The following is a 27263-nucleotide window of genomic DNA, read 5'->3' on the forward strand; positions in this document are numbered from 1 at the left end:
CTGCTGTGTTCATCCAGCTCTACACCTTGTTATCTCTTAATCAGCATTCAGTTTGGGCAAAGCTAAGCAGGTCCTGGCTGGGTCTGCACTGACAGAGGAAGTTCACATTTTCCGGTCCTGAGCCAAAATGTTCCCCAGAGTGACCTGCTGAGCTTCTCCAACATTTTCTGTCTTAGCAGGAGTCACTGATTGTCCAGGGACAGTCCCTCTGACCGGGTCTTTCCATTTGGCTTTTATATTGATAATATGGTTCAATGGGTACCCCGCTACTATTTAGTGCCATTGTCTGTTGTAGGTTCAAAAATCCACCCCCACCAAATTCAACCCAGCATTCACACAAGGCGTCAGGACCGAGGGAGCGCCGCACTGTCGGAGGGTCAGCACTGCACTGTCAGAGGGTCAGCGGCAAGGAAGCAGGCACTGTCATCAGTGCTGAGGGAGTGGGCACTGTCGGAGGTTTAGTGCAGATCTCCCTTAGTGCTGCACTGGAATAGTCAATCTGCTTTTGTCCTCAGTTCCCTGGTGTGGAGTGTCTAACCCACAGCCCTGTGAGTCCTATGTAGGTCAAGCCCAAGGGGCCAGTACCTGATTAGCCAGAGGGACAGGGGGCTAGTTAGCTGTCATTCAACAAGTAACTCCAAAACCTAGTGGTTGCAGTCTCAGGTACACCTTCTGCCACAGAATGTACTTCCACTGTTTGTTGAGGAAAAAGTGATTCAGGGAAGATGTTAGACCAATGGGGACATCTGTCCTTTTGGGTGGCTGTGTAAGATCCCATCGACATAAATGGAAGGAGAGCTGGGATTGCTGTTCGCCATAAGAGCCTTACCAATCACTATTAACTCACAGCCTTGCCAATATTCATCCGTCAACCGACTTTCGAATAAAACTTGTTGCCTTTCCAAGCACTAAGGGCCATTGGGGAAGCACTGGGACCCTCCGGAGGCAGGGAAAAGGGTTGCTTTTAAAGACTGGGGTTTCAGATGGTTTAACCCCCCACCAGAAATAAATTATAATCCAGATGACATGGCACAGTTAGAAAAGAGAAGGCAGAGGAGAGTGGAAAAGTTCAGGTAAGGAAACAGGAGGTGCATATCTTGAGTTTAATTGGCACTGACACAATCTGAACAAGTTAGAGGAACTGACAAGGCACCATCATTTCATATACACCATGTTGATCTAGACCAGGGCAGATGCACAGCAAACTCCACATGGAGAAGGCAAAACAGAGATCTGGGATAATTCGCCAACTGTCCCAGAAAGAAATCCATCAAAAGCTGGTGTTGAAAGGTACATAAATGCTTGAAGAGGCCATTGAATGAGGGAAGCCACTGGAAAAGTTTCAACCTCGGCCAAATATGCAAGATGAGGAGGTACACCATGGTCTGGAACAACATGCCAAGACATAAAAGGCCAGAAAACGTGGCATAGATTCTGAAGGTGGACCGGAGTGTGAACACAGCCCTGAGGAAAGATCATACACTTACAAAAGTATCACAGGAGGTGGAGATCATGGAGCCAGGACGAGATAGGAGGGCGAGTTGTAGTTAGACAAAAAGGGGCTGTTCTCTCATCGGAGAGAGAAAGAGATAAGATAAGACTGGGGGTGGTTTAACCTGAGGGCCACCATACCTCAGGCAAGAGGAGAGATTGAGGAGGAGAGACCTTCACATTAACCTCAGCCAGTGATGGAAATTGAACCCACTCTGTTGGCATCACTCAACATCGCAAACCAGCCTTCCAGCCAACACAGCTATAACCAACCTCAGTTTGACAAGGAGGACAACGAGAAAACAGGTTGCAGAAATCATTAGAAGCCCTTTGCAATTGAGAAACTTTAATGGCCATGAGCATGTTAGATAGATGAATTGAATTTCTTTTCCAGAGGAAAAGCCAAAGCAAAGAAGACAAATTATTGAAAAGAATTTGGTGAATTATACCTGGGAACACATGACACAGAGAATTAGACAGCAAGACGGTGGAGATGGCAGGTTAGGGAGTGTTTGGGCTCCTGGCCTTTCAGCTGACCAGCCACGTCCTGTATTTTTTAGTATCTCTCAATTTCACCTTTTGTATCAAACTCAACTTTGCTCCTTTCTGTGGCTGAGGTGTGACAGTTTCAGTTGGACAGCGGCCCCATCTCGGTCCTCAGCAGTTTCGATAGTCCCTCCCGGTTCCTGGCAGTTTTAAGAGACACCCTGGTTCTCGGCAATCAGACAGAAGCCGGTCCTCAGCGGTTTGGATGGGACCCCAGTCTTCGGCGGGACCCGAGTCTTCAGCAGGACCCCATTCTCGGCAGTTTCAAGAGGCCCCTTAGTCCCTGATGGTTTCAACAGTCCCCCCGCCGAGCCCCACTCCCCTGGTCTTCAGCGGTTTAGATGGTCCCTCCTGGTCCTCAGACAGATCCCGGTCCTCAGCAGTTTTGATGGGCCTCAAGTCTTTGGCAGCGCCCCCATAGTCCTTTATTTTTAATTCATTCACGGAATGAGGGCATCGCTGGCCAGGCCAGCATTTATTGCCCAGAGGGGGAAGTTGACAGGCAACCACATTGGCTGTGGGTCTGGAGTCCCATATATGCCAGACCAGGTAAGGCATTTCCTTCCCTAAAGGGCATTAGTGACCCAGATGGGTTTCACAATCATCATTAGACTCTTAATTCCAGATGTTTTTATTGAATTTAAATTCCACCATCTGCTGTGGCGGGATTCAAACCTGGGTCCCCAGAGCGTTATCCGGGTCTCTGGATTAACAGTCCAGCGGTAATACCACTAGGCCATCGCCTTCGCTCAGCAGTTTCAACTTACCCCCCGACTCCTCCAGCCAGGTCCTTAGCAGTTTCAAGAGGCCCCTGATCCTCAGCAGTGGCTGGTTTGTGAAACCAAGGAATGAATAAAAGTGGTCTTAACTTTGTCTCTTTATCTTAAAAAAAGTTATAATTTATATAATCAAATGGCACCACTTTTGTGGTGACTTACACACATTTTACTGTATTTTCATAAATACAAGTAACAACAAATTTCTATCTATCAGAGAAAATTTTATGTTTTATTCATTCATGGGATGAGGATGTCGCTGGCCCAGGCAGCATTTATTGCCCATCCCTAATTGCCCAGAGGGCAGTTAAGAGTCAACCACATTGCTGTGGGTCTGGAGTCACATGTAGGCCAGACCAGGTAAGGACGGCAGTTTCCTTCCCTAAAGGATATGAGTGAACCAGATGGGTTTTTTTTTCCCCCAACAATTGACAATAGTCATCGTTAGACCCTTAATTCCAGATATTTGTTAAATTCATATTCTACCATCTGCCGGGACAGGATTTGAACCTTGGATTCGAACCCCAGAATATTATCAGGGTCTCTGGATTAACAGTCCAGTGATAATACCACTAGGCCATTGCCTCCCTCCAATGCTCCCTGATGGAGCGTACAAGGCTAGAGCCAGGCCCTAGCTTCTGAAGAGAGACTGGATTCTCCTCCTACAGGGAAAGGAATCGTGAAGCTGTTCTTGGCCATTTTAGGGTCATATTCCTGGGAAGCTAATCAACGTAAAAGCTGCATTTTTGCAGGGCACAAGGTTCCAAAGGGAAGTGTTTTTGAAATCACTGAAAGGTGCAGGTGACTTAGAAAGGAAGCAATGGAAATTAAATAAAAATGTCTGTATGGTTGACTGATGCATCATGTAGCTAAAAGATGGTTGCATTGTGCTCGTGACAGAACTGTGGCTTTGACAGGTTATTTTGTCCTAGTTTCTTTCCTAGAATCCCTCCAGTGTGGAAACAGGCCATTCGGCCCGAGAAGCCCACACCAACATCCCCCCCAACACCTCCCCCCACACCCCCGACAAAGAGCATCCCATCCGGACTCACCCTGTTACCCTATCCTTGTAACCCTGCATTTCCCATGGCTAATCCACCTACCCTACACATCCCTGGGCACACTACGGGACAATTTAGCACAGCCAATCCACGCTACCCTGCACATCCCTGGGCACTATGGGGCAATTTAGCACGGCTGATCCACTCCAACCTGCAAATCGTTGGACTGTGGGAGGAAATCGGAGCACCCGGAGGAAACCCACGCAGACACGGGGGGAGAATGTGCAAACTCCACACAGACAGTCACACGAGCGTGGAATCAAACCTGGGTCCCTGGTGCTGTGAGGCAGCAGTGCTGACCACTGAGCCCCTGCATGACTTTGTTAAAACAGAGAATGAATGAGAGGTGACAAGCAGTCTGTAAGAAAATAAACAGCTTGTGAAGCCTTAGGTTTTTATTTGTTTAAAAGTTGAAACAATAGAAGCAGCTTGGACGGGTGTCATCAAGCTCCCACCCACAAATAAGATTTTTAGTTTTAGCTTTCAGCAGTTGTTGCTGGGGTCTCAGAAGGGTGGAAGCTGCAGTAAATCTCTCCTGCTACACTCAGTTTTCTCTTGAAGGCTTTCCTCTTGGGCTACTGCAGTTGCTGCTGGGTCTGGAAGAGGTGAAAGCCATTTTTCTCCTCTCTCAGTCATAGCCAAAAACTGGGAGTTTTCTTCCTGCTGTGGGAGCTGGATGTTAGATGATCTGTTTTCTGAATTTGCCTTTTGCCAAGGGGACGTTACTGTATTGGATCAGTTAATTAGTAATAGTTACTGGATCTATTATTCTGTTAAGTTTTCCAACAGTAATTCCCAATTCCTTCTTTGTGTGGCTCAGTGGTTAGCACCGCTGCCCCACAGAGCCAGGGACCGGAGTTCAATCCCACCTCAGGTGACTGTCTGTGTCGAGTTTGCATGTTGTTCCCGTGTCTGCGTGGTTGTCCTCTGGGTGCTCCGGTTTCCTCCCACAGTCCAAAGATGTGCAGCTTACGGTGGATTGGCCATGCTAAATTACCCATATTGTCCAGGCATGTGCAGGTTAGGAAAATTAGCCATGGGAAATGCAGGGTATTAGGGACAGGGGACGGGTCTGGGTGGGATGCTCTTCAGAGGGCTGGTGTGGACTCCATGGGCCGCATGGTCTGCTTCCATACTGATTCTATTCAGTATAGTGGATAAATGAAGTGTGTTTTGTTTTAAATCACCTTACCATTACCTTTAACATAAGAAAATGTTATGATCTAGACTATCTTCTAAATATTTTGAGGGGGTTTGGCCTGGTCCATAGTACGCTTTTTAAATTAATACTAATTATCAAAACACAAATATATCAGGAGTTAGGGCTCTTGTGCAATAGTGGTAATGTCCCCATCTCTGAGCTGGAAGTCCTGGGGTTCAAGTCCTAGCTGTGTATCATAATACGTCTGGATAGGTTGATAGAAAAATACCCAAATTCTTCTCTGGGGATCTAGTGGTGAGTCCCACCGCTCTCCAGAGGTGTGTTATCACAGCTCTCAAGTTATTCAGAAATATCCAAATTTACTGGGAGCATCTGCAACACCAGGGGACGCAGTGAGCTTGGTGACTGAGCAGTCAGTAAACTTCATCTGAGAGGGATTAAAAAAATGCAAGTTCCGCTTCACTGGCAGGCTTCCATCTGAATTGAGATGTAGGTCAGCAAAATAGAAAGGTTTAGATTAAGAAAGAGAGACCTGATTATGTCGTCCCCCTCATTTTCTGTCAGGGGTAACCAGATTATGAATTCCGCAGTGGGCATTCATAATAGGCACAGTCAAATGTTGTTAGGGAGATGTAACAGCAGGAACGGCAACTCAGCATTTGTAGCAAGTTTCGGGCTGATGACCTTGTGCCAGAGAATTGTAAGTGTAAATATAAGGGCTGCATCACAAATGCATATATAGGCCTAATCCCTGCTTCATTTGTAGAAGGCATCTAAACTTTGACCTTGAGAAGTTGTGCTATTCCAGATCAATCACTGCATGCTTCAGTTTCATTTTTAGAGTTCTACCTTTCACCTGAAGGCTGGCTCTTGCTGGGGGAGGGTGGGGGAGTTCCTTGTAGTCTTGGGCTCCCTTTGGACCTTGGCCCAATCCTCCTGCAATCCTGGAGAGTCACAGCACGGGTTACACCCTTCAGCAGCTCTCAGGACTTGTGGAGATTCTTTTCCTTTCCTCACAGACAGAGGTGCCAATGCCAACTGTGCAGCCCCCAAACCCGGCACTTACTTTCAAAAGCTGCCTTGGGCCAGTGTTGTTGGGAAGCTCGAGGGGTCACTGCTGGTGAACAGGACTTACAGACGCTACTTGCCAACATTGACACCGTTCCAGGGAAATTCATCGTGGTGTGTATGAATGCCCTGGGACAAATGCAATTCCCATCCGAACTCCCAACCCACCCCAAGACACAGACACAATGGGCTGAACAGCCTACTTCTGCTCCTCGTCTTATGTTCTTGGCTGGGACTTGAACCCTGACCTTCAGGAAGAGGGGTAGGGACGCTGCCAACAATTGTCTTCCCCACTGTTATTAGACTTCTGAATGGACCTCTCAAATTTTAAATGTTGATGTCAGTCTTTGTGCACCTTCTCTGCAGCCATAACATTGTATTCCTTGCTCTGTTCTATTACCCAAATTCACTTATTTGGGGGGGGGCATGGTGGCTCAGTGGTTAGCACTGCTGCCTCACAGCACTAGGGACCCAGACTCAGGCAACTGTCTGTGTGCAGTTTGCATATTGTCCCCAACCCCGTGTCTGCATGGGTTTCCTCCGGGTGCTCTGGTTTCCTCCCACAGTCCAACGATGTGCAGCTTAGGAGGATTGGCCATGCTAAATTGTCCTGTATTGCCCAGGGATGTGCAGGTTAGGGTGGATTGGCCGTGCTAAATTGTCCTGTAGTGTCCAGGGATGTGCAGGTCAGGGTGGATTGGGCATGCTAAATTGTTCAGTAGTGCCCAGGGATGTGCAGGTTAGGGTGGATTGGCTATGCTAAATTGCCCCATAGTGTCCAGGAATGTGCAGGCTAGGTGGGTTAGCCATAGGAAATGCAGGGTTATGGGGATAGGATCGGATGCGTTGTTTGGAGGCTCAGTGTAGACTCGATGGGCCAAATAGCCTCTTTCTGCACTGTAGGGATTCTGTGTGTGATCTGCCTGTACTGTCTGCCAAACAAAAGTTTTCACTGTATGTGGGTACACGTGACAATAATAAATCACATCAAATATTGTCCGAACCCATCCTAATGATCTAACCAATTAGCATCCTCCTCTTATGCAGCATATAAATGGTGGTTTTGGCCTTAAAGTGGTATTCTTGCAAAATGTCCTGATGACAGCAAGATGAAACACTTCAACAAAATATGCCTCATTATCAGCAGGTTCTGTGCTACCACAATTTCCCACTTAACACTGGGACCAGGGCTAAAGTATACTAAAGTGGTGGCTCAGCATCAGCTTCTTAAGGGCAGGGGTCAGAGTGGACAACAGACACCAGCAATGTCTTACCAACAGAGAATTTTACTTTTCAATGTTCTGTTTCTTGGGATGGCTAGTTAGACCACAAGCTTGGAAAATAATCGAATCAATCGCTTGCAGGCAAGACAAGGATAAAATATTGAAGTTCTCGAGCGAATACAAAAAGAGCAGTAACTTACCACTCTTGGTCACTGCATCCCGGTCTTCCGAAATTTGAGGCTTGGTAATCAGAATTCCAAAGTCATAACTAATCCAGTCGCAAAGAGAAGCAGTCGTTTGTTAGACTTAAAAGACAGCCAATTTACAAGTGCAAAGAATTTTCAAATAAACTTGCTCCTCTCTGTTCAGATCATTCTAGCGAAAAGAAAAGCAACAAAATCTGATTTTGTTTACATATAATCACACCACCCCCCCAACCCGTCCACTTAATTCCCTTAATATCCCATACATGTGCACCTCATCTGGCATCCTTCCAACTGTTTGCAATCTCACTGTGGTTAAAGAGGGACAATCCTGCAGGACTTGGAGCAGAGAGGAGCAGATGGCATGGATGATTTGCTAAGGGCTAACACCATATTGATGGCCCAAATGGCCTTTTATTTGGCCACCCACATCCTTTTGGCATCGTTGCTACTCCTGGTACAAGCAGGGTGATGTGGGAGGCAGACAGCAATATTTACAAAGGTCAGTTACTAGCCACCAGCAGAAAGCTACAAACTCAGCAGAAAAGTTGGATAATCTTCAGCAAAAACATGCAAACAAAAAGTTCATACTCTCTTGTTACCCTGAATATAAACACACATCATTTTCCCAAGTATGTACAAAAATAAATTTTATTTCAGTGTGAGAACAGAGCTACTACCTCAATCTAACATCAACCCCTGACATACTCAAAATGAACTACATCCAGTTTGATTTTTGTTACAAGTAAACATTTGCAGTCGTATGAACAATGCAGTGTTGACTGCTACAGAGGACATGCAGGTTAGGTAAATGGCCCCAGCCCTTACACCAATTCCTTAATAATATTAAATTTCACTCCCCCACCCCCCGCCTTTCAAATTCCGACCAGCAATGGGATTCCTTCATTAAAGTGACAATTACAAACTTTGAACATTCTCCAAATGCTGTTTAGCTTTTACTCTGCAGCTGTGAGGAAAACAAAGGTTAATGACATCCTTTTTTTTTGATTAACTCGCTCTGAACTCCAAACGATAAACAGTTTTGCAGCCAGTGTAAATTTCAGTACTGGACGTATTTTCAATTGAGACTACAGGACATCATTAGAACAAAAGACAATATAAATAAAGACTAATATAATCTCAAAGATTGGGTTCAGTTGCACAACTTTCATGATGCAGAACAAGAAATGCAGAGAACTTGTGTTTTTAAACTATTACTACAACAACTATGCTACAGTCAGAAGTCACATGACACCAGGTTATAGTCGAACATATTTATTTGAAATCACAAGCTTTCGGAGTGCAGCTCCTTTGTTAGGTTTCACCTAATGAAGGAGCAGCGCTTCGAAAGCTTGTGATTCCAAATAAACTTGTTGGACTATAACCTGGTGTCGTGTGACTTCTGACCTTGTCCACCCCAGTCCAACACTGGCACATGCTACGTAATAACAGGGAACGTAGAAAATACTCAGCAGGTTGACCCTCTGAGCCACTTGTGGTGTTCACGACTCTCCTGCTTTCTGGCTGGATACATGGAGTTTTGTTTTCCTGAAAAGTGATCACAAAAACTCCTGCATTCCTTGTTAAAAGGTATGCCTGGGCAGCAGCTACTTAACAGTACAATGCAGAGTCATTAAACACTAAATCCGTGCTCCTGTACATTATAAACTTCAAATTAAAATATTTTCAAAATACCTGTTATGACACATCTCCAGTGCAGGTGGAACTTGAACCCAGGTCTCCACAAGAGACACTCAAACCTTAGATTAACCTAATACACAAGGCCCTTAAAATGAAGGGCAATAAATGAGCCAATGGGACCATTACCTGAACTGGGCTTTGATATTACTGCATTAACAACATCTAATTTATGTCGCCAGATCAGGTGAAATTCTCATTTCTTTGTTCTGGCAGATGTAAAATGGACCTTTCTCAGATGAACAAAGGGCCCTTAATCAGTAAACACATTGCTACCAGTTGTATTGTTTTGTGTGTGCCCACATTCTGCGGTCTTAAGTCTCCGTTCTGCTGACCCAAGGGGCCAGGCTGCTGTGCGCAGTTGTTCACAGAGAGGCCAGTTAAACCAGCCGTGGGTTATCCATGCCCACTTCTGGCTCAGAAGCGAGGAAGTTGCAACACCACCACAGGAATCAGTGGTGCCTTAGAAAGGTGCCACAGAAGGACGAAATAGAGAGCAAAAAAAAAAACAATAAAAAGAACAGTGAGGTATTGGAAAGAACAAAAATGAAAGATGTGGTGGGGGTGGGCATGGGAGGGAAGGTCAAGAGTGTTTCCTCAACACAGCTGAACACAGGAGGACAGTGCATTTAGCTCACTGTGTGTTTAATTCCCAAACTGGGATTAAAAATGGACTATTTTCACACAAGAAATACAATGGTGTTTCACTAGATCCACTTGTAACTCCTTACAGTTGTTCACAGGTACCTGGAGGGGTGAGGGTAATAATATAATTCTTACATCTTCCTTAAAAGATAGGATATTGGGTAGAACATCTTTTCTCTATCCTTTAGTGTTGTTCCTGTGTTCACTAATAACAGCAAATGTTTACAACTATGATCAGCAGTAACAGCTCCTGTTTGATTTCCTTTATAAACAAAAGGACATTTTTTCCAACTGCTATCTTTTGAGTAGATCTTTCAGAAATAACACAGATAAGAAGTGTTTCCCAATCTGTTCACAGCATGTCTGCCAGAGAAATTCTTAGTCCTGGCTTCAAAATTGCTGCCATTTACTCCCAGAATAAAGCTTTAAATGCAATCATTTTACAATTCAATGCAAACCAACACGAAAAACAAAATCCTTAAATATTTCAGTTTTCTGGGAATGAAGTTGGCCTGAACTGATAGTGTGTTTCTTAATGTGAGCTCATGGGAGGAGATAGGGAAGGACAATTTCAGCTTCTGTGGTCTAACATTGCCTGGCAACTAAAGGTTTCTCTCCTCTCTCCAAAGCAACCAATTTTCATGTTATACAACAAATGGATTGAAACTCCAGAACAGCAGACTTGACAACACAGCTTGTACCTTCCACGCAACTATAACTGTAAAATATGTCACGTGGCACATTTCGATCTTCGACTTATTGGGGTCTCCAATGAATTGTCTATGGATTCTGAACTACCTTACACACTTACAATCTCATTAATGTTTACAATGTGTTAAGCAACAATTCACAATTCCTAAGAAGTGCTTCCTCCCAAAAGCATGCATAATCTTGCATGATGTGTGAAGTACACCTCCAGATTTTGGTAGAACTCTAATATAACACAACAGGAAGTTCACATAACTAATGCCACCAAGTCTCTCGTATATTCTTCCTGGTAGGAGAGAAAGGGGTAATTGCGATTGAGAAACACAACTGTCTATACTGGGAATCCACGACGCAATACTGTGCGCCAGGTAAGAATCATCAGTTACGAAACAAAGAGTATAGACTGATCAATGTGCCTGAGTAACAGCGTTGACCAGTAAATCTTACTGTCAAAAGATGAAGAACCTCAACCTCTGTCGACTCTACAGATGGCTGAGTTAACAAATTTCCCATAGTCTTACCAGGCCATAGGGCTGCTCTCCAATTAGAGAAAGACAGCTGGCACTGGTTTACCAAGGGTCACCACGCTTCAGGTGAGATTGGGAAGGAGAATCCTTCACGGTAGCCTCAATCAATGTGGGATGATATCAACTATGAAAAGCAGATGCAGATCATAGCACTGATGCAGAGAAAAAGGCCAGTCATCCAAGCTTAGAATTTCCAAGCTGGCAAAGAAAGAGTGTGAAGGGCGTGACCCAAATCTCCATTTATTTCTTAATGAACAAGAATGTTATTGGCTGGTGGGTTTGCAAACAGGTTTCCCTGTGCTTTAGACTGAAAAAAAGATGGTGTCAGAATAATTGCACAGAAGGGAATGTTGCACACATTGAAGCACAGGCACTTGGAAGTGATATCAGGAGTTTGCTTTAATCTCTTTATTCAAGTTGAACAGGGAACAAGAAAAAAAATCTGATACAAACCCTCTGCCATCACTTTTCTCCAAAACCTTTTAAAATTTCAGATGAACTGCTGCAAGAGTTGGGCAGTCAGTATGGTTTTAAGAGTTATTGTAATGGTTACTTTCAGCCAGAGCAAAATAACACGACTTTATAAGGCTTTAAAGTGATTGAGAAGCAAACTGCTCATCAAGGTTCACTGTCATGGTTTTACACACTTGTTAGAACTGTAACAGTTGTCAACATTCCCCACAGATCGGTCTGACTTAAAGGGAGCCTCAAGCAACTGTCCAGAAGCTGCAGACTTTCAAAACATCTGTACCATGGTCATTTTCCCACTATAAATCCTGCCTTCTCGTCAAATTTGGACCACCACATCAATCAGTGAAATGGAGGATGAATTGGGAAAATAAAAGAAACTGAACGGGTCAAGCATTTTATGTTTTCAGTAATGTTCTCGAAAGTTTCAACACTAACATCTACATGCAATTAAGAAACACCCATTTTGTTTTAATGATTTAAAGAAAGACAAATGGATTATAGGAAGGAAATCACGCCAGCGGTAACCAGTTCTAAGGTCTTTGCTCTGAACTCACCCTACCTTAAAAAATGAAGTTTTGCCAAGACAACATGCAAACTAGCACTGTTGTCTCATACATCTGCACTAATAGTAAGATGGTCATTAGTGTACAAGGTATTTCTGAAGCAATTCTTAATTCAAAATTGACTGGAAATTTAGTAAGGTAAGAAACCAATTTTGTGAGCCATTGTTGAGAGATCCTGCTGCTCCTATTTATTTGTCTGACAGAAGGACGTACATAAAACAAACAGGGAGGTGAAGAGATCACTGTACCTCTATTTATCTACACAGCCATGTTACAAATATGGAATATGAGAGTGGACGTTGTAGCTGTAAGCCCGAATAGAACAAACATAAGAATGTTGAGAAATTGGAACAGGCAAATCAGCTCCTCCAGCTGGCTCCACCATTGGATATGATCGTGGCTGACCTTATCACAGCCTCAAGTCCATTTTCCTGTCTGCGCTCCATAACTCTTCGCCCCATTGCTAATTAAAAGTCTACCCCCTCCTTAAATGTATTCAATGAAGCAGTATCCACCACATTCTGGGGGAGTGAATTCCACTGGTTCATGACCCTTTGAGAAAAGCAAATTTCACATCTGTCTTGATAGAGAAGTTCTGTAAGTCATTCTTACTGGGTTCTGAAAAACCTTTCCTGGAATACTAGCTCCAGTCAGGATGGGGTAAACGTAAGTCTAAAACTCTGGAATCACAGGTGGCTACTTAAACTGGATTTTAAAAAAGCGTGCTTCGGAGATATTTTATAAAATCTGGCGGGGTGGGGAATAACTTTAGAACTTTGTAGTTTGCCATTCTTATGTTGCTGAAAAACTCTTTTCAATGGCAGATCCAATGTAGCAATGCACTGCTAAATCAAAGCAGTTTCAAGGGCGAGGACCTACCTTCAAAAGGGCAAGTTTCACTGATGGCCATAGAATGATACAATAGCAACAAAACTGAAAACAGTTTTGGCCTTTCTTATCCTTGTCAAGAATGGAATGTCTGACTTAAGGTACAAGACCAACTTTGTACATCAGTGCATAAGTTTCTGTTTGTCATTTTGTTGCAGGTTCCAAAACATAACTCACGGGCCATTCACTGTACAATCTGAATGCCCCTTCAGTATTAGTAGTAGGAGTTATTAATCAATTTTAAGTTGTTTGGAAACAATTTGCCAATGGTTTTCTTTAAAAGCCAAGGCAGAGTGCCAATGGATGCATACAGGGTGGAACATACAAGATTATGTTCTGCTGTTGGTATATCCCCTCAAGCAACAACAAAAAATAAACACATTGCTGGATTTGAGGGACTGAAGGAACAAATCTGCAAAACTGGTGAAGGTTTCAACAGGATTCTTCATCAACACAAGATGGGAGTAAGTAGAATTGCTTTTCCCCTCTTGGATAACAACCCTTCAAGGTTTTGATTGAATTCTTGAGTCTCGAGCATCAACACAAAGAACTCCTTTGACCATTAGGTTGCAGGGATTTTGCTGGGTTTTTCAAACCATAATATAACTGCACTTTTTGCTTTATAGATGTTGCCATGTTGGTATGACTGTGCAGTTATTTTTGTAAGCTTGTACTATCTCAGTTGTTTCAATGAATTCACGAGCATGGCTTTGAAGGCAGGTTTGGGTAAGGGTTTCAGAGTAAGCCCTCATCAATCTGAGATGTGAAGCTTAAAGAAGAGGACTTATTTCTCAGCATGGAGATTCTATAGCAGCTGGTACTGGGTCAGCTTTTGTAGAGATAAACACTTCCCTTGAGAAGATACCAATAGGGACCCATTTTTCAAAATTTCAAGCTGGGGAAGTTTAACATGGTAAATATTTTATGAATTAGGAATAATTCATGCTCAATTTCCAATCTCCCAACGGGTCCTGGCTGTTACATGGATTTTGAATAATCATTCTACTTCAAGGATCTTCTTCTTGGTCAATTTGGACACTGAACAAGCTATCCATAAAGAAAGCAGGATACATCTACCACTCAAAGGGGTGGCAAAATATTTGTATATGGTCCTTAATAAACACTTGAGGCCTCAAGAAATGTTACCAGTGACATGACTGTGAAGGTTCAAATCTACTCCAGCTAACCGCCTTTAGGAAACCTATCACACGGTGCTTAGAGTCTCAAGTCATGGCTTGCCCTTTTGTTTTGTTGAATTGGAGGTCTTCTTTCAGCTGTAGTACATTGCCAAGCTTCTTCTGATCAATCCATAGGTTACTTACCTCAATGGCTCCTTTCAAAATTTAGCCTGAAGAGCTTCCTCCACAAAAAATTGAATTCATAACTCCAGCTTTCCATATTCTAAGGTGGGGGTAGGTAACCACAGTAGAATTGAACAATTCAGGCTTAGTGCCAAAATGCTTTTCAATCTTCCTTCACCATAGCTCTGAAGCTGGGCAACACATGCACCCTTGGTGAAATACCGAGATGTATTGTCCAAGTGAAGTGAGCAAACTTTCTCAAGTAGTGCATTCCTCCAATATGGATGGAATTGTTAACATATATTCTCAGAATATAGATAATAGATCTTTTATAAGATCATATAGGTAGGAAACCGGCAATGTGTGAGGTATTACACCTCTATACACTGACTTGTATTTACAAGTTTGATAGGAACAGCGAACAGGTGATCAATGTAACTGGATCAAATCAGTTTCTTGGAACAGCCCAAAATCTTCCCTATGAGCCAAGGAAGTACTGATGTTTTGAGAGTGTTCCAAATGACAGCCTCCTAGATATGAAGGATTCCTACTACACTCGGAATGAGGGGCTAGCTCAGAAACAGAGAGAGAGAAGTGGCCGTACCAAGGATATAAATAAAAGTTATGGACGTGAAAAACTTCTAAAGAACACATTCAACCTTTGTACCAAAGGGTACTGCAAACCAGACGGTCACAGCTTTCCCATTGATCCTAAAGCCAAGGTTGGTAAAACTGAACGCCTAAACAGGCAGTTACGTGAAACATTTATGAAACAGTTTTCTGCAACAGAAGAATGGCCAGCAGTAAGCCCAGGTGCTGCTGCCTGCTTCTTGTTCACATTTGCAGGAATTGATCAGAGAATTTTGATCCAAAATTGCAAAGCAAAATTTCAGTGTGGGGAAAAAATAAAAGTTTTGCATTCAGCTGCCAAATAACGGGAGAGTGGGCAGAAGGAGGTGAAAGAAGCAGGCAACTTTCACAAACATCTATCAACAAGGCAACAGGTACCTTCAGAATACTTTTGTAGGGATTTGCAGGAGGTGGTGGAGAAGCAGAGGTGTGCCTAAGCACTAGGTTATTCAAGAATACCAGTACATGAACCCCATTCCTTCGTCAGCAGAAACTGACAACGTCACATTTCAGAGAAAATAATAATGAGCATTTTTTAAATTGGCCAGTCAAATTCTGTACACTAAACCAAAAGGCTTTGAAAGGAAATGGCAATGCCAACAATCCTCAATTTTAGTTCTGCATTGGCTCCTTGGGAAAGACATTCCTCAGATTCAAGTATTCTCAAATTTCTTCTTTATTTCTGTAAGAAAGCCAACCATAGAAGGCAATTGGGTAAAGCTTTCTTTGGTACAATTGTTTCAGCAGCCAATGTTCACAGTGCTGTGTTATGCAGCAGTTGATGAAGCAGCCCAAATGTGAGAAACATCTGTAGCAGCATGAAATTCCAGTAAAACACTTCCATGGGCAACAATTAATGGATGTAGACCCAAGAGGTATCACCCCTAGAGATGTCACCCCTAGAGATGTGCACTAGTTACACACACTATCAACCTGGTAATGCCCACACCCACTCCAGTCATTTAGGCCTGTTTTCAGTAGGTTAACATAGATGACTCCAGGCCTCTTATAAAGCAGGAAGCCCTTGGGAGTCTCACTGCATAAAGTGATTACAGCATACTGCATTCTCCAGGGAACAGGCTAAAATATAGGTTCAGCTAATCACTGGCCTTGCCCACCGGAGGCAGGGCGCTAGTTCTCATTCGAGGACTGCCAGTGATTCCTACAAACAAGAAATGTCACAGTGACATGACTGTGATGGTTCAAATCCACGGCCACAGCTCCAGCAAACCGCTTCGAGAAATCTATCTTAGAGTGCTTGGACTCTCGAGTCATGGCATACCCTATTTTTTTTTGAAACTGAAGTTTTCTTTCAGCTATAGCACATTGTCATTCAACTGCCAGATGGAAGAAGCTTGACAATGTCGGTTAAACACAGTTTGCATAGCTTAATCGTGGGTGACCAGTACTGCACGTTGTTTGACAGCATATGCACAACTGGGGGCATTAAAACATTATGCTTTACCCTCCTCAACACAGGCAGTACGCTGTACAGTCACTTGGAGGGGCAGCTGCAGAGATTCTAGTCAATAAATCACCAACTTGCACAGTGAGGGCTGATGTGTCCGAATTCAAGACAAGGCTGCAAGTCAGTGTCACAACACTTGGACTGGGAACATAGTATGCCATTTTAAGATGTGCCAGGTTGCCTTACATGTCAGTTTTAATAATGTATCTGTACATTAGGTAGGGAAGAAAAAAAATCTACAACATTGAGCCAAATGCACACAACAGCAAATTTATACAGATCTTCAGAAAACAGATTTCGCCAGCCCCTTCCCAATTGAGTAATGTTCAAGGTTCACGGTTTGTGGCAAAATGCTGAATCCTTATTCATCTCCAAAAAAAAAATTAGACTTTTTTTTATTAAAGTAATTACAGGTCATTTCCAAAAGCATTTCAGTTGTCTCTCTAAAAGCAGGCAAAACTTTCACTCAGTTTGACTGTTTCTAACACAGATAGTGAAGACATCTTAATCTAAATGCATTAACTAGACGACATATTTACAGAAGTATGGTTCCATCTGAAAACTACTGGATCTATAAAGTTATACCCTTCCCCTGCAGCGAAATTACATTCACATGTAAAAACAGCATTATTGAGGAGAGGTGTGACAGATCAGTACAGATGTACAACTTAATTCCAGTAGCTTAACTTTAAAGGAATCTTCACAGCTTAAACTTGACACTGCATCCAAATTTTATGTCTATCATGTAGAATTAATAAAAATTGCTAAATGCTTACAAACTCTTCAGAAAAATAAATGGAGAACTTGATCTTCACTTTTTAATTCAGGAAACAAAAAAAAGTTTTTTTTTTCTTCGTTCTTGCTACATACAACATTGTACATTTCATCTGAGAGTAAAGAGAGTGTGTATGTGTGTGTATTGGGTATTGACTTTTTTTTCCCCAAAAAACTCAGTTACTAACACAGTCATTCGAGTGTTCATTATCAGCATGAACTAGACTGTATGGAACTAAGTCCAGTTACACTGAATCCAGCTCGATTCATTTTAATTCTTCAAACATCACCTTCAACAAAACAAAGACATGTTCTGAAACAGACTGGACATAAAAGTGTTTTACAAAGCTGTTCCAGTCACTGCTTGATGTTGGTTCTCTACACCATTCCCCCACCTCCCCACCCACCCTCTAGACCCCCACTTCCCCCATGTGTCTTTATAAATCATATAAAGAGGAACAAGTGTTATTCAGCCAGGTGCTTCACCAGACCAAGCTTGTTAAGTTCGACAAAACAGTGACTGGTACAGAACAAGTCATAGAAAAAGGCAATTAGCACACTAGGCAAATTTAGCAGCTGATCAGTGGGATAGGAATATTCAAAATACTTTTGAACAAGCTGTGGACGATTAGGTTTTACACAGCCTCCTACCACATCGCCGGCTGATCGGCCTGTTATAAACAGCTTGTAAAATGACAGAGGAAGGTTTATTCCAAAGATTCACCATTTTGTTTTGTAGATAAAGAAATGAATTTGTTTCTTTAACTGCACTGCCATTAGAAACACTACATATCTTAACAGCTTTAAACTGTGCCTGTTGCACAGTCCACAGGTTCCAGTCCTGCCCACTAAGTTTTTTTTTTAAAATCTTCTCACTTCCGATTGTTTGGAGTCTCAGGAAGTTCTCAGCCAGGTTATTAGATGGAGCATCTTCCACCATTCTCACATCTGGAATGGCCAACCAGGGACAGTGTGCTTCACATTCCAACACCAGCTTTGGCTGCCCTCTCCTTGGCACCTTATCAGCAGCGCTGGCATTGCCAAGGGGAAGACGCTCCATCCTTGTGGCTGATGGAGCTGCTCTGGAGAAAAAGATAGGTTAGTGGGAGAAACAGGGGAAGGTTCGACATTGCTTTCGAAACAAGGGGGAGGTAAAAGGAGAAACATCCTCCCTCAAAGCACTGCACAATCCACACATGGGCTGATCTCAACCTTCAGCCAAGGAGCTGAATCGATACGCACTCGTCATTTACAGAGAGGAAAAAACCAAGCCATTGGCACAGGGTCCTCCCCCATGAGCAGGAAATAGATTGTACAATTAACACTCACACTGCCTAGCCACATTTGCCTCCTGAAGGTATCTGATGCAGGAAACACACAACCCTCTACAAAGTGGTGCTCATCGTGCTGACTCGGAAACAATGAGGTGTCAGCTTTGATTAGTCGAGCCCTGAAATTTGACTACGGGAGGCAGGGGCAGGGGATCGCTTGCAAACGCTTTCAATGACGACAGAAACATCTGCCGTTGCATTTAACCACATTTTTTCCTCCACAACTGGTACAAGTAGTAAAACTGTAACTTTTAAAAAAAAAAACAAAAACACAAAATAGCAAAGGGTTTGGACAGAAGCTACAGCATCTTAAGACTGTACTCATGACGATCTTTGCAGCAATATAAAAGTTTTACTTTGTGTAAAAGTAAATGGGTCTCTAGCTCCAAGTAGGATTTCTATGCATCACGGAAGTTTCCAAGCTCGTCTGACGAAAACTTGCTGTGCAGTAGTTTGTAATGACGCTGTAGTGAAACATTTAACCTTACATACACCTCTGACCTAGCACAGCAGGTCAGCTTTGGGGGTGGGGAGGGGTGGGGGACAGAGTGGGAGAACGGGAAGTGAGCCAGGAGGGCAAACAGACAAGGACACAAAAGACAAGTCAATGGCCAAGATAAAGCGCCACGCCAAACCCTTGCCACTACAACCACAAGAGCTGCTCGGCAAGCAAGGGTCAGAGATGAGCTTTCACGTAGTCTCCAACACAGAAACATTCCTGTCTGTCTCAGTACCGAGGAGGCATGTAGGGTCGCTTTGGAGCCGTCGAAAAAGGGGGGCTTCCGAACGGCAGGCTGGGTCGCTTTCCGCTTTGAAAAGATTCTCGAGGCCTGAAGGACCCTCTGAAGTCTCTCTGGAAGAATCTACCAGGATTACTGTAGTCTCGTTGGGGTGTGAAGGGTTGACTATAGTAATCCCTCGGAGACCTCTGCACTGGAGGCCTATTAGTTAAGCCAAGGAAGTCACTTGGAGGGCACGGGAGTAGGCCTAGGAGCTCTCTTGGGGGCCCAGCTAATGGGCCAAGGAGGTCTCTAGGAGATCCAGGTAATGGACCAAGGACATCCTGAGGGGGGGGAACTGGAGGTGGCACGAGCGGATCCCTTGGAGGGGGGCCAGGAGGTGGGACCAAGTGATCTTGTGGAAGTGTGCCTGGGGGTGGTCCCAGAACGTCCCGTGGAGGGGGGCCAGGTGGAGGACCTGGAGGGGGAATTGGAGGGGGTCCAGGAGGTGGGACCAGGTGATCCCGCGGAGGGGGTCCAGGCGGTGGCACGGGGGGACCAGGTGGGGGTCCGAGGTGGTCCAGGGGTGGCGGGCCAAGATGATCACGTGGAGGGGGGCCGGGCGGCCAACCGGGACCCAAGTGGTCAGGGGGAGGGCCAGTGGGGGGCCCAATGTGGTCAACAGAAGTCCCAGGGGCCTGCCCAGCATGATCCCGCGGTGGTCCGATTTTCTCATGGGTAGAACCAGGTGGTGGACCACTGTGATCCTGAGGGGTACCGGAGAACGAAGCATGCTCTCGGAGGGAACCTGATGATACAGTGCCATGCTCCTGTGGGGGGCCAGGAGGCCCGAGATGGTCATGGGAGACAGGAGGCGGACCTGGGGGTAGACTCAGGTGATCTCGCGGGGGCACAGGAGGCAGTCCAATATCTCGCAAGGGCCCGGGAGGAGGGGGAGGGCCAATGTGATCTTGTGGGGGGCACGGGGCCAGTATATGATCTGGCGGCGGACCAGGGGGGTGCCCAACGTGGTCACGGCTCGGAACAGGGGGCGGTCCAATACGATCATGCAGTGACCCGGGCGTGAGTCCGATTTGCTGGGTTTGCCTCTCAAAGGGGCCACTAAAGCTGCTGGACCTAAAGCTGTTTGAAGTGTCAGGGAACTGGAGTCTGTGCTCTTCGAACTGACTTCTAAAACTGGGAGGAATACCTTGAGTCATCTCAGAGACGTCAAGAGAGGACGATTCGTCTTCAAAGTCTGAAATGTTTTCACTCTGCTCAAACCAACTGCTCCTGGTGCCCCCTCTCCCATGACTCATATTGCCTCTGCCTGACCCTCGGCTAGAGTCCAGAGTCTGAATAGGCTCTCCAAACATCAGCCTCCCTGCTGATGGGGTACTGGAACCTAGTGTTTCAATGGGGGCTCCTCTCTCCTCTATGCTTTTGGATAATTCAGATGTGGATATGTGAGTCTCTATACAATGCTGCTCTTCGTCCCCAGTCTCCGCAATCCCAGACTGTCCAAAGACTGACAGGCTCCCTTTCTCGTTCACGCCTCCTGGCGGAGCTGGACTAATGGGGCTCTCTAAAGGCTTCTCATCAGTAGGCCTGCGGGAGGCATTTTTGAGCATGTTTTTAAACTCTATGGTGGAAGTGGCAGAGACCGGGGAGCCTAGTGACACAGCTTTCTCAATGTTGGTGACTGGCGTGCGGCTATAAGGACCGGTACTTTGCGTGGAAGACGACTGGCGGGATGGGGCAGAACAGAGCGAGTCGGAGAACGCTTTTGGAAGTGATCCTGTGCGAGACATATCTGAGAAGGAGGGCTGCAATATAATGTTGTTAGACTCAGAGAGGAAGAATGGATTGTTTTGACCAGGTGAAGACAGGTTCTCATTCTCAACCCCCTGATCGTCATCCCCATACCCACCCCTGCTATTTGACCTGCTGCCATAAGCTTCCTGCTTCTTAAGAATGGATTTCATAGGCTTGGAGAGCACAGACTTCAAACGACTGTAACTGGTGGAAACGGACTGGTATTCATTGGGACTCTGATCTGCTGGTTTATTTGACTTGAGAATGGATTTTGGGGGCTGATTCACCAAGCTGGAAACTGAAGGTGGTGGCCCGGCATAGTCAAAATCAGTGCAGGATTCACCCGAGTAAAACTGTTCAGGAGGGGAATCCCTGTGGGGAGAAGACTGCTCCCACATTTCAGAGGGTTTGAAAGAGGAAGGGAATGGACTCCTTCCACGGCTGTACGAAGAACTGCTTTGGTAAGAAGGCACTGTGTTGGAAATCTCCGAGTAACCAGAATCTCTGTTTTGTGGGAGGGAAAGCGGGGGGGAGATTGTGCTGCTGGTTGAAGAGGAGGGCGGGCTGATTAACTTAGACAGCAAGGACATTGGATCAATCGTGCCTGGGGTTGTTGGCTTGTCCATTATTTCATCTTGGGTCGGAGTCCCGCCTCGCTCGTCTCGAACGGGTGTACCGTCCTGGTTATCCAGCATGGCGCCACCAGGGTTACGACTAGCGTCTGAAGGCGGCAGCAGGCTCTTCGAATCACCAGAACCCAGGTTGCTCAGCAGAGGGATATTAAGGTCCAAAGCCTTAAAGCCCGGGTTGACCTTCAAGAAATTGTGAATTTTCATCTCCAGACTCGACGGCGAGGACGGCTCTGCCTCGGTTTCAGCTGCCACCACCTCCGCTGATGACTTCTGGCTGCTCAAGCCTCCCCTTGATCCGGAGGTGGTGCCACGCAGGGAGCTCTCGAGCACTGTAGTGTTGGCAGGGGCCTTCAGACTGGCACTGGACAGAGCAGGGCTGTGGTTTACTGGGGCTGAGTTCACCGAAGAGCCAGAGGAAACTTCAGATGCAGGCGAATTTGGAGAGCAGCCAATAAGCCCTTGAATCAAAGGCTGAGCACCGGCATTAATAATGGGAACACCTTTGTCTATTGGACTGGTGACATTGGTCACTGCCGGAGTAGAAATGTTTGAACTTGCACTACTGGATGGGACAGAAGTGCTTCCTGTCACACTCTGAAGCAATGACGAGAGACCTAGTATCAGGACAAGAGGGGAGAGAATAAAAAAGATATTTCAGTACATTTTTTGTAGAACCATACACTAATTTTAAACTTTTCACCTGACACAAGTGGACAATCGGTTCAAGTTCTGTTCACAAAATATACACTTAGCCCTTTGTTAATTTCAGTTCTCATCTTAACATTTGCTTACACTATACCTTTACTTCAGTAAAAGCACTCTGCAGTTCTCCGTAAGAAATGGGAGGCCTAGATTTAAGCGAGAATTTGAGGAGGCATTTAAACTTTGAGGTGGTCGTGAAGGTGGGAAGGAGATGTCAGAAGGTTTTGGAAACTTTTGACAGCTGTGCAGTGGGGAGGAGTAATAAAAGTGGAAGGCACAGTGGAGTCAAAAGAACGAAGAGTGCATTAATGCACCGTCTTTTATCAAAGCAAAATATCCAAGGGGCTTCTCAGGAGAAGATTTAGCCAAAAAACAAATCAAACAAAACCAACAAGTCAACGGGCATCTGAAGGACTTGAAATGTTAACTCTGTTTCTCACAGATGCTGCTAGACCTGTTGGGTTTCTCCAGCAATTTCTGTTTTTGTTTGTTGCATTTAATGTTTTAACGAAGATCTATAGCTTGGGTTGTAGTTGAGAGTCGTTTGTTGCAGATCTCCAGCATCCGCAATTCTTGGTTTTATTTAAGTCAAAGAGGATTGTAAATCTTGGTGAAAAGAGGTAGGCTTTAAGGAGTGTCTTAGATCAGGAGAGGGAGATGATGCAGGCAGAGGAATTTTAGGAGGAAACTCCACCGCTTACGGCCAGGCTAGCTGATGGTTGGATGAGGGGAGTCCAGAATGTACAGGAGGAGTGTACAGCTCTTGGAAAGGTTGCAGACGTAGCTAAGATAGGGAATGGCAAAGTCATGCAGTAATTTCAATACAAGGTTGAGAATGTGAAATTGGAGGCACTGCTGGCCTGGAAGTCGATCTACATCAATGAGGTTGACAGACGAACACAACTTGGTGAGAGTCACGGAAGAGCTCAAGCTCACGGAAGGTGGGGAGAGCATCGGAATTGTCAAAAGTCTGCAAGGTAACAGAAAACATGACACAGGGCATTTTAGATATGAGTGGGAGCAAAGCCCTCATGGGGTTCGAAGGCGAGTGCAGGTGAGCAGATGTGCTGCAGGCTCCGACAAGCAACTCTAAGTGCTGAAGGAGCTCACTCGCACCCGATATCCTGGTTACTGTTAGGGTTTAAGAAAGATTCTTAAGCAGCATCTCATGGATGTCTGACAACAGGCAGCACAACTGGCTGAAGAACAGGTAAAGCAGGTCCAAACAGCGTGGACCTACACTCAAACACGCTAACCTTGACACATTGGGGAAGAAAACCAAGCTGAAACTCACATTTCTACAGAAGAGTTTTAAGTTCACAATGTGGAAAACTCAATTCTGCAATTTTCCTTTTACTAAATCGAGAAGTGTCAAGGCCCATAGTGCAGGGGATGACTGAGTTTCCAAAGAATTAGAGGGCAGCAAAATAAAGTGAAGTGAGATAACAACAAGGTGACAATGAAGAGGAGAATAAAAACCTGTGAACTGTCATTAAGCAGACAGAGGCCCTGGAAATGGAGGAATTAGAAGTAGGTAAAGATGCAATAAGCAATTGAGTTGGAATTTTGAGCTTTGGAAAAATAATCTACAGGTGGCCAGGGTTGGCCTGGGTTCCAAGTGATTGACCTGAAAGACCAGGGTGCCGAGTACAGACCGTCAGGTGCAGGAGGAGAATCAGGGTCTGCTCAGGCAGATTTTGTACGGTTCCCTAGTTTACCTTGCAGAGCTGGAGCAGAGGGCCCCTGTGTCTTGCTGAGTGCTGACAGGATGCTCTCTGGAGTTAATTCAACTTTTGACAGGATGCTCGCCAGAGGATTGGGAGTGACTTGAGAAGGCTTCTGAGTGGGGGCCTTGAGGCCACTATTCAGTTGCGCCCCAGCAGGAGCCGCTGACGTTACCGCAAGCACAGGCGCTTGACCAACTGCTGGGCTGACTGGAGACAGAGGGGAGAGAAAAGTGAAATCTGACAAGGTCACCAATAGCCAAGCTCAGCAATTTGACGCAGAAGCAAAGAAATTAAAACACAAACATTGCTTCACTGCAATTTGAGTGCTTTGAAAGACCAAAACGGTTGAAAATAAAATCATCCAATTTGCGTCATCTCAAATAAAATATATAGGATAACGAACACTGACAGTACAGGCGGCCAGGCGGTTCATCATGTCTGTGCCAGTCAACAAAGGCCTGACAAATTAATCCCATTTTCCAGCTCTAGGCCCACAGCCCTGGAGGTTATGCCAACACAAGTAAATATCTAAATATTGCTCAAATGTTACGAGAATTTCTGAGTCAACTACCCTTTCAGGTAGCTAGTTCCAGATAGCCACCACACTGGGTGAAAAAGAGTCATGTCTCATCCTAATTTTCTAGCTCTTAGCTCAAATCCATGCGTCCTGGGTAACATCCTTTCTACTAATGGCAAAAGGGCCTTTGTGTCCACTCTGTACGTCCCTCATCATCTTGTACACCTCTATCTGTTTTCCTCTCCACCTTTGCTGCTCCGAGGAATACAATCCCAGCCTTTGCAATTCTTCCTCATAGCTTAGACCCCCCCAGCCCAGCTGGCATTCCGGTGAATCGCCTCTGCACTCCCTCCAGTACAGTCACATCCTGTCAAAACTGCACACAATATTCCAGGTGTGGCCTAAACAACACTTGACACAGCTCCAAAGCTAAGTCATGTCTGTGATCTAAACCCTCAGGATGCCTTACATATAACTGTACAGGATGCATAAGCAATGAGAATCATACTCTAAGACCAACAAGCTAGCTGCTAAAATACTATTAGGGATGGAGTTCCAGGACTGTGACTTGGGAACAGCGATATACTTCCAGGGGACAGGATGGTGTATGTGTAAATGCATACACAGAACAGCAGCCCTAGCCTGTAAACATTGTGGCGTTGGCCCTATGTTCAATGTGATGCATTCACATGCTGCTTATCCCAGGGAGCGACTTGCTGTAAGACACTGGCTACACCAATACATACAGAAAGTAAAGACATGGATGCCAATTTACATCTAACAAGAAAAAGAAGGGAGAGAAAACGCTCCAAAAAATAAATAAATAACATGCGAGCAGCAACATTCTGACGTGGCTCATCCCACGTTAAACATAGAGTAAAGCTCCCTCGACTTTGTCCCAGTGATATGACACAGATGCTACCTCAGAAGAGAGCGCCACAATATGACAGTTTCCAAAGTCAACCTTTCTGTGCACTCCCCCAGAGACTGAGGACCTGATCAGTCCTACATTAGGGTATCTGTTTCCCACAGGATGGCAAAACCTCACTTCGGGGATACTTTTCTTTTCATGTGCACAAATAACCAAATTAATTTCTCCTCCCCGACTCCAGAAACACAAATGCAAGAAGAAAGAGACAGAGACATTCTTGAAACATAAGAAACACAAATTTTGTTGATGCTTCCGTGTTGCACTCATCAGGACGTTTCACACAAGAATATCAATTCAGCTCCATGAAAACTTGCATTTATACTCCAACACAGGCCGCCGCCCATGGGCTGATTTCGCCCCTGAATTGGCATTCCTGCAAAATGTCCTGATGAGTACCAAGACAGAAAGCTTTGATCAAGGGTATCCTTTGCGGAGTACTACTTACATTCAGTTCTGGCAAAGACATGAACTCATTTAGCATCATTTCATAACTCTCAAAAAAAAAACCTCTCCAAACTGCTTCACATTCACATTCAAAAGGCATTGTCATTTTTCACAAAACATGCTCCCCCAAATAATAAAAACAGATCAACTGGCTGTGCATCTCCAGTGGCGTGAGCCAAGGTTGAATTATTCAGAGAGGGAGACACGATGGAATCTTCAACAGTGATGACGAATCACCAGAAAAGGCTGGTGATTCCCAAGCAGGGGGACATTTCAAAATCTCACCTGAAGCACGTTTTGGCAATAGCAGTATTTGCTCACGACTGCACTGGAGAACTATCTTGGAGCATGTGCTCAAAGTCCTAGAACTGGGCAAAGGCGCTGAGTCAAGTGTCAGACACCAGCAACCTTCCGCTCAGTTAAATTATTCACGCCTATTTGCACAAGAAAATGCTAGAAGAACGCAACAAACCCTGGAAAATAAAACTTGTGAAGTGATTTATACATGAACCAGCCACTGGCAAGCCCCTGCATTCCTCACCTGTGTTCTTCATGACGGTGGTCAGGCTACTAAGGATGGAGCTGATTTTGCCCAAGTCTATATTTGCCAGATTTGGCAGGGCCAGCGGTGGTGTTACAGTGTTGCTCTTTGCCTGCGGGGTCTCCACCGGGGTCGACGCCTTTTCTGGTTGGGGGCTCGCGCTCACTGCCACTGCCGTGCCTGGACTGGATTCCTCCTTTCTCTCCTCACTCTCTACTGCTAAAGAACAACAAGTAGAGAGAGAGAGAGAGAGGGAGGGGGGGGAGCGAGAGGGAGTGGGGGAGCGAGCGACAGAGTGGGGTGGGGAGCAAGACCGCAGGGGAGCGAGAGAGGAAGGAAGGAGAAACAAGTTAGAATCATGTTTTCCCCAAATAGTGCACTTATCTACAAATTTCCTCCCATCCCATTCAATTTCACATTCCTCAAGCACCCAGAATGCTAAAATTAAAATGTCATGCGAGAGCACAAATGGATCCAATTCCATCCCAGCCAGTCAGGAACTATCCAATTTCTAAGAGAAATGAAATGAAGAGTATGAACTCTTTCAAAGATCCCCATATAGGTCTCAGCGGGCACGGAAGCTAAAGCTAACGCCCTAACTGATCCATCAGCTGAGATAATGTAACGGCCTACACACTCAGCTATATTCTCGATAACCAGGAAAGCTCCAGCTTGACTTCTGACAGTTACGTGTCGAGCAA

General features: G+C 45.0%; 1 protein-coding gene across 4 annotated transcripts in view; it reads right to left on the reverse strand.

Moving 5' to 3' along the window:
• Nucleotides 1-8167: 8167 nt before the first annotated feature.
• LOC109919596 (regulation of nuclear pre-mRNA domain-containing protein 2-like) overlaps nucleotides 8168-27263 on the reverse strand; it is a 74348-nt gene continuing 55252 nt past the window's right edge. Inside the window, exons 9-12 of one of the 4 annotated variants that reach the window (XM_048620436.1) lie at nucleotides 26563-26781; nucleotides 24121-24336; nucleotides 20464-22314; nucleotides 8168-18280 (exon numbers count right to left, since the gene is read on the reverse strand). In XM_048620436.1, coding sequence (XP_048476393.1) covers nucleotides 17832-18280; nucleotides 20464-22314; nucleotides 24121-24336; nucleotides 26563-26781 — 2735 coding nt within the window. In that variant the 3' untranslated portion in view covers nucleotides 8168-17831. Of the gene's footprint in view, nucleotides 22315-24120; nucleotides 24337-26562; nucleotides 26782-27263 lie in introns of all 4 variants that reach the window. The other 3 variants (XM_048620434.1, XM_048620433.1, XM_048620435.1) reach the window with 3 other exon arrangements.

This window comes from Rhincodon typus, chromosome 46 (assembly GCF_021869965.1).
Source record: "Rhincodon typus isolate 14 chromosome 46, sRhiTyp1.1, whole genome shotgun sequence".
Taxonomy (NCBI): domain Eukaryota; kingdom Metazoa; phylum Chordata; class Chondrichthyes; order Orectolobiformes; family Rhincodontidae; genus Rhincodon; species Rhincodon typus.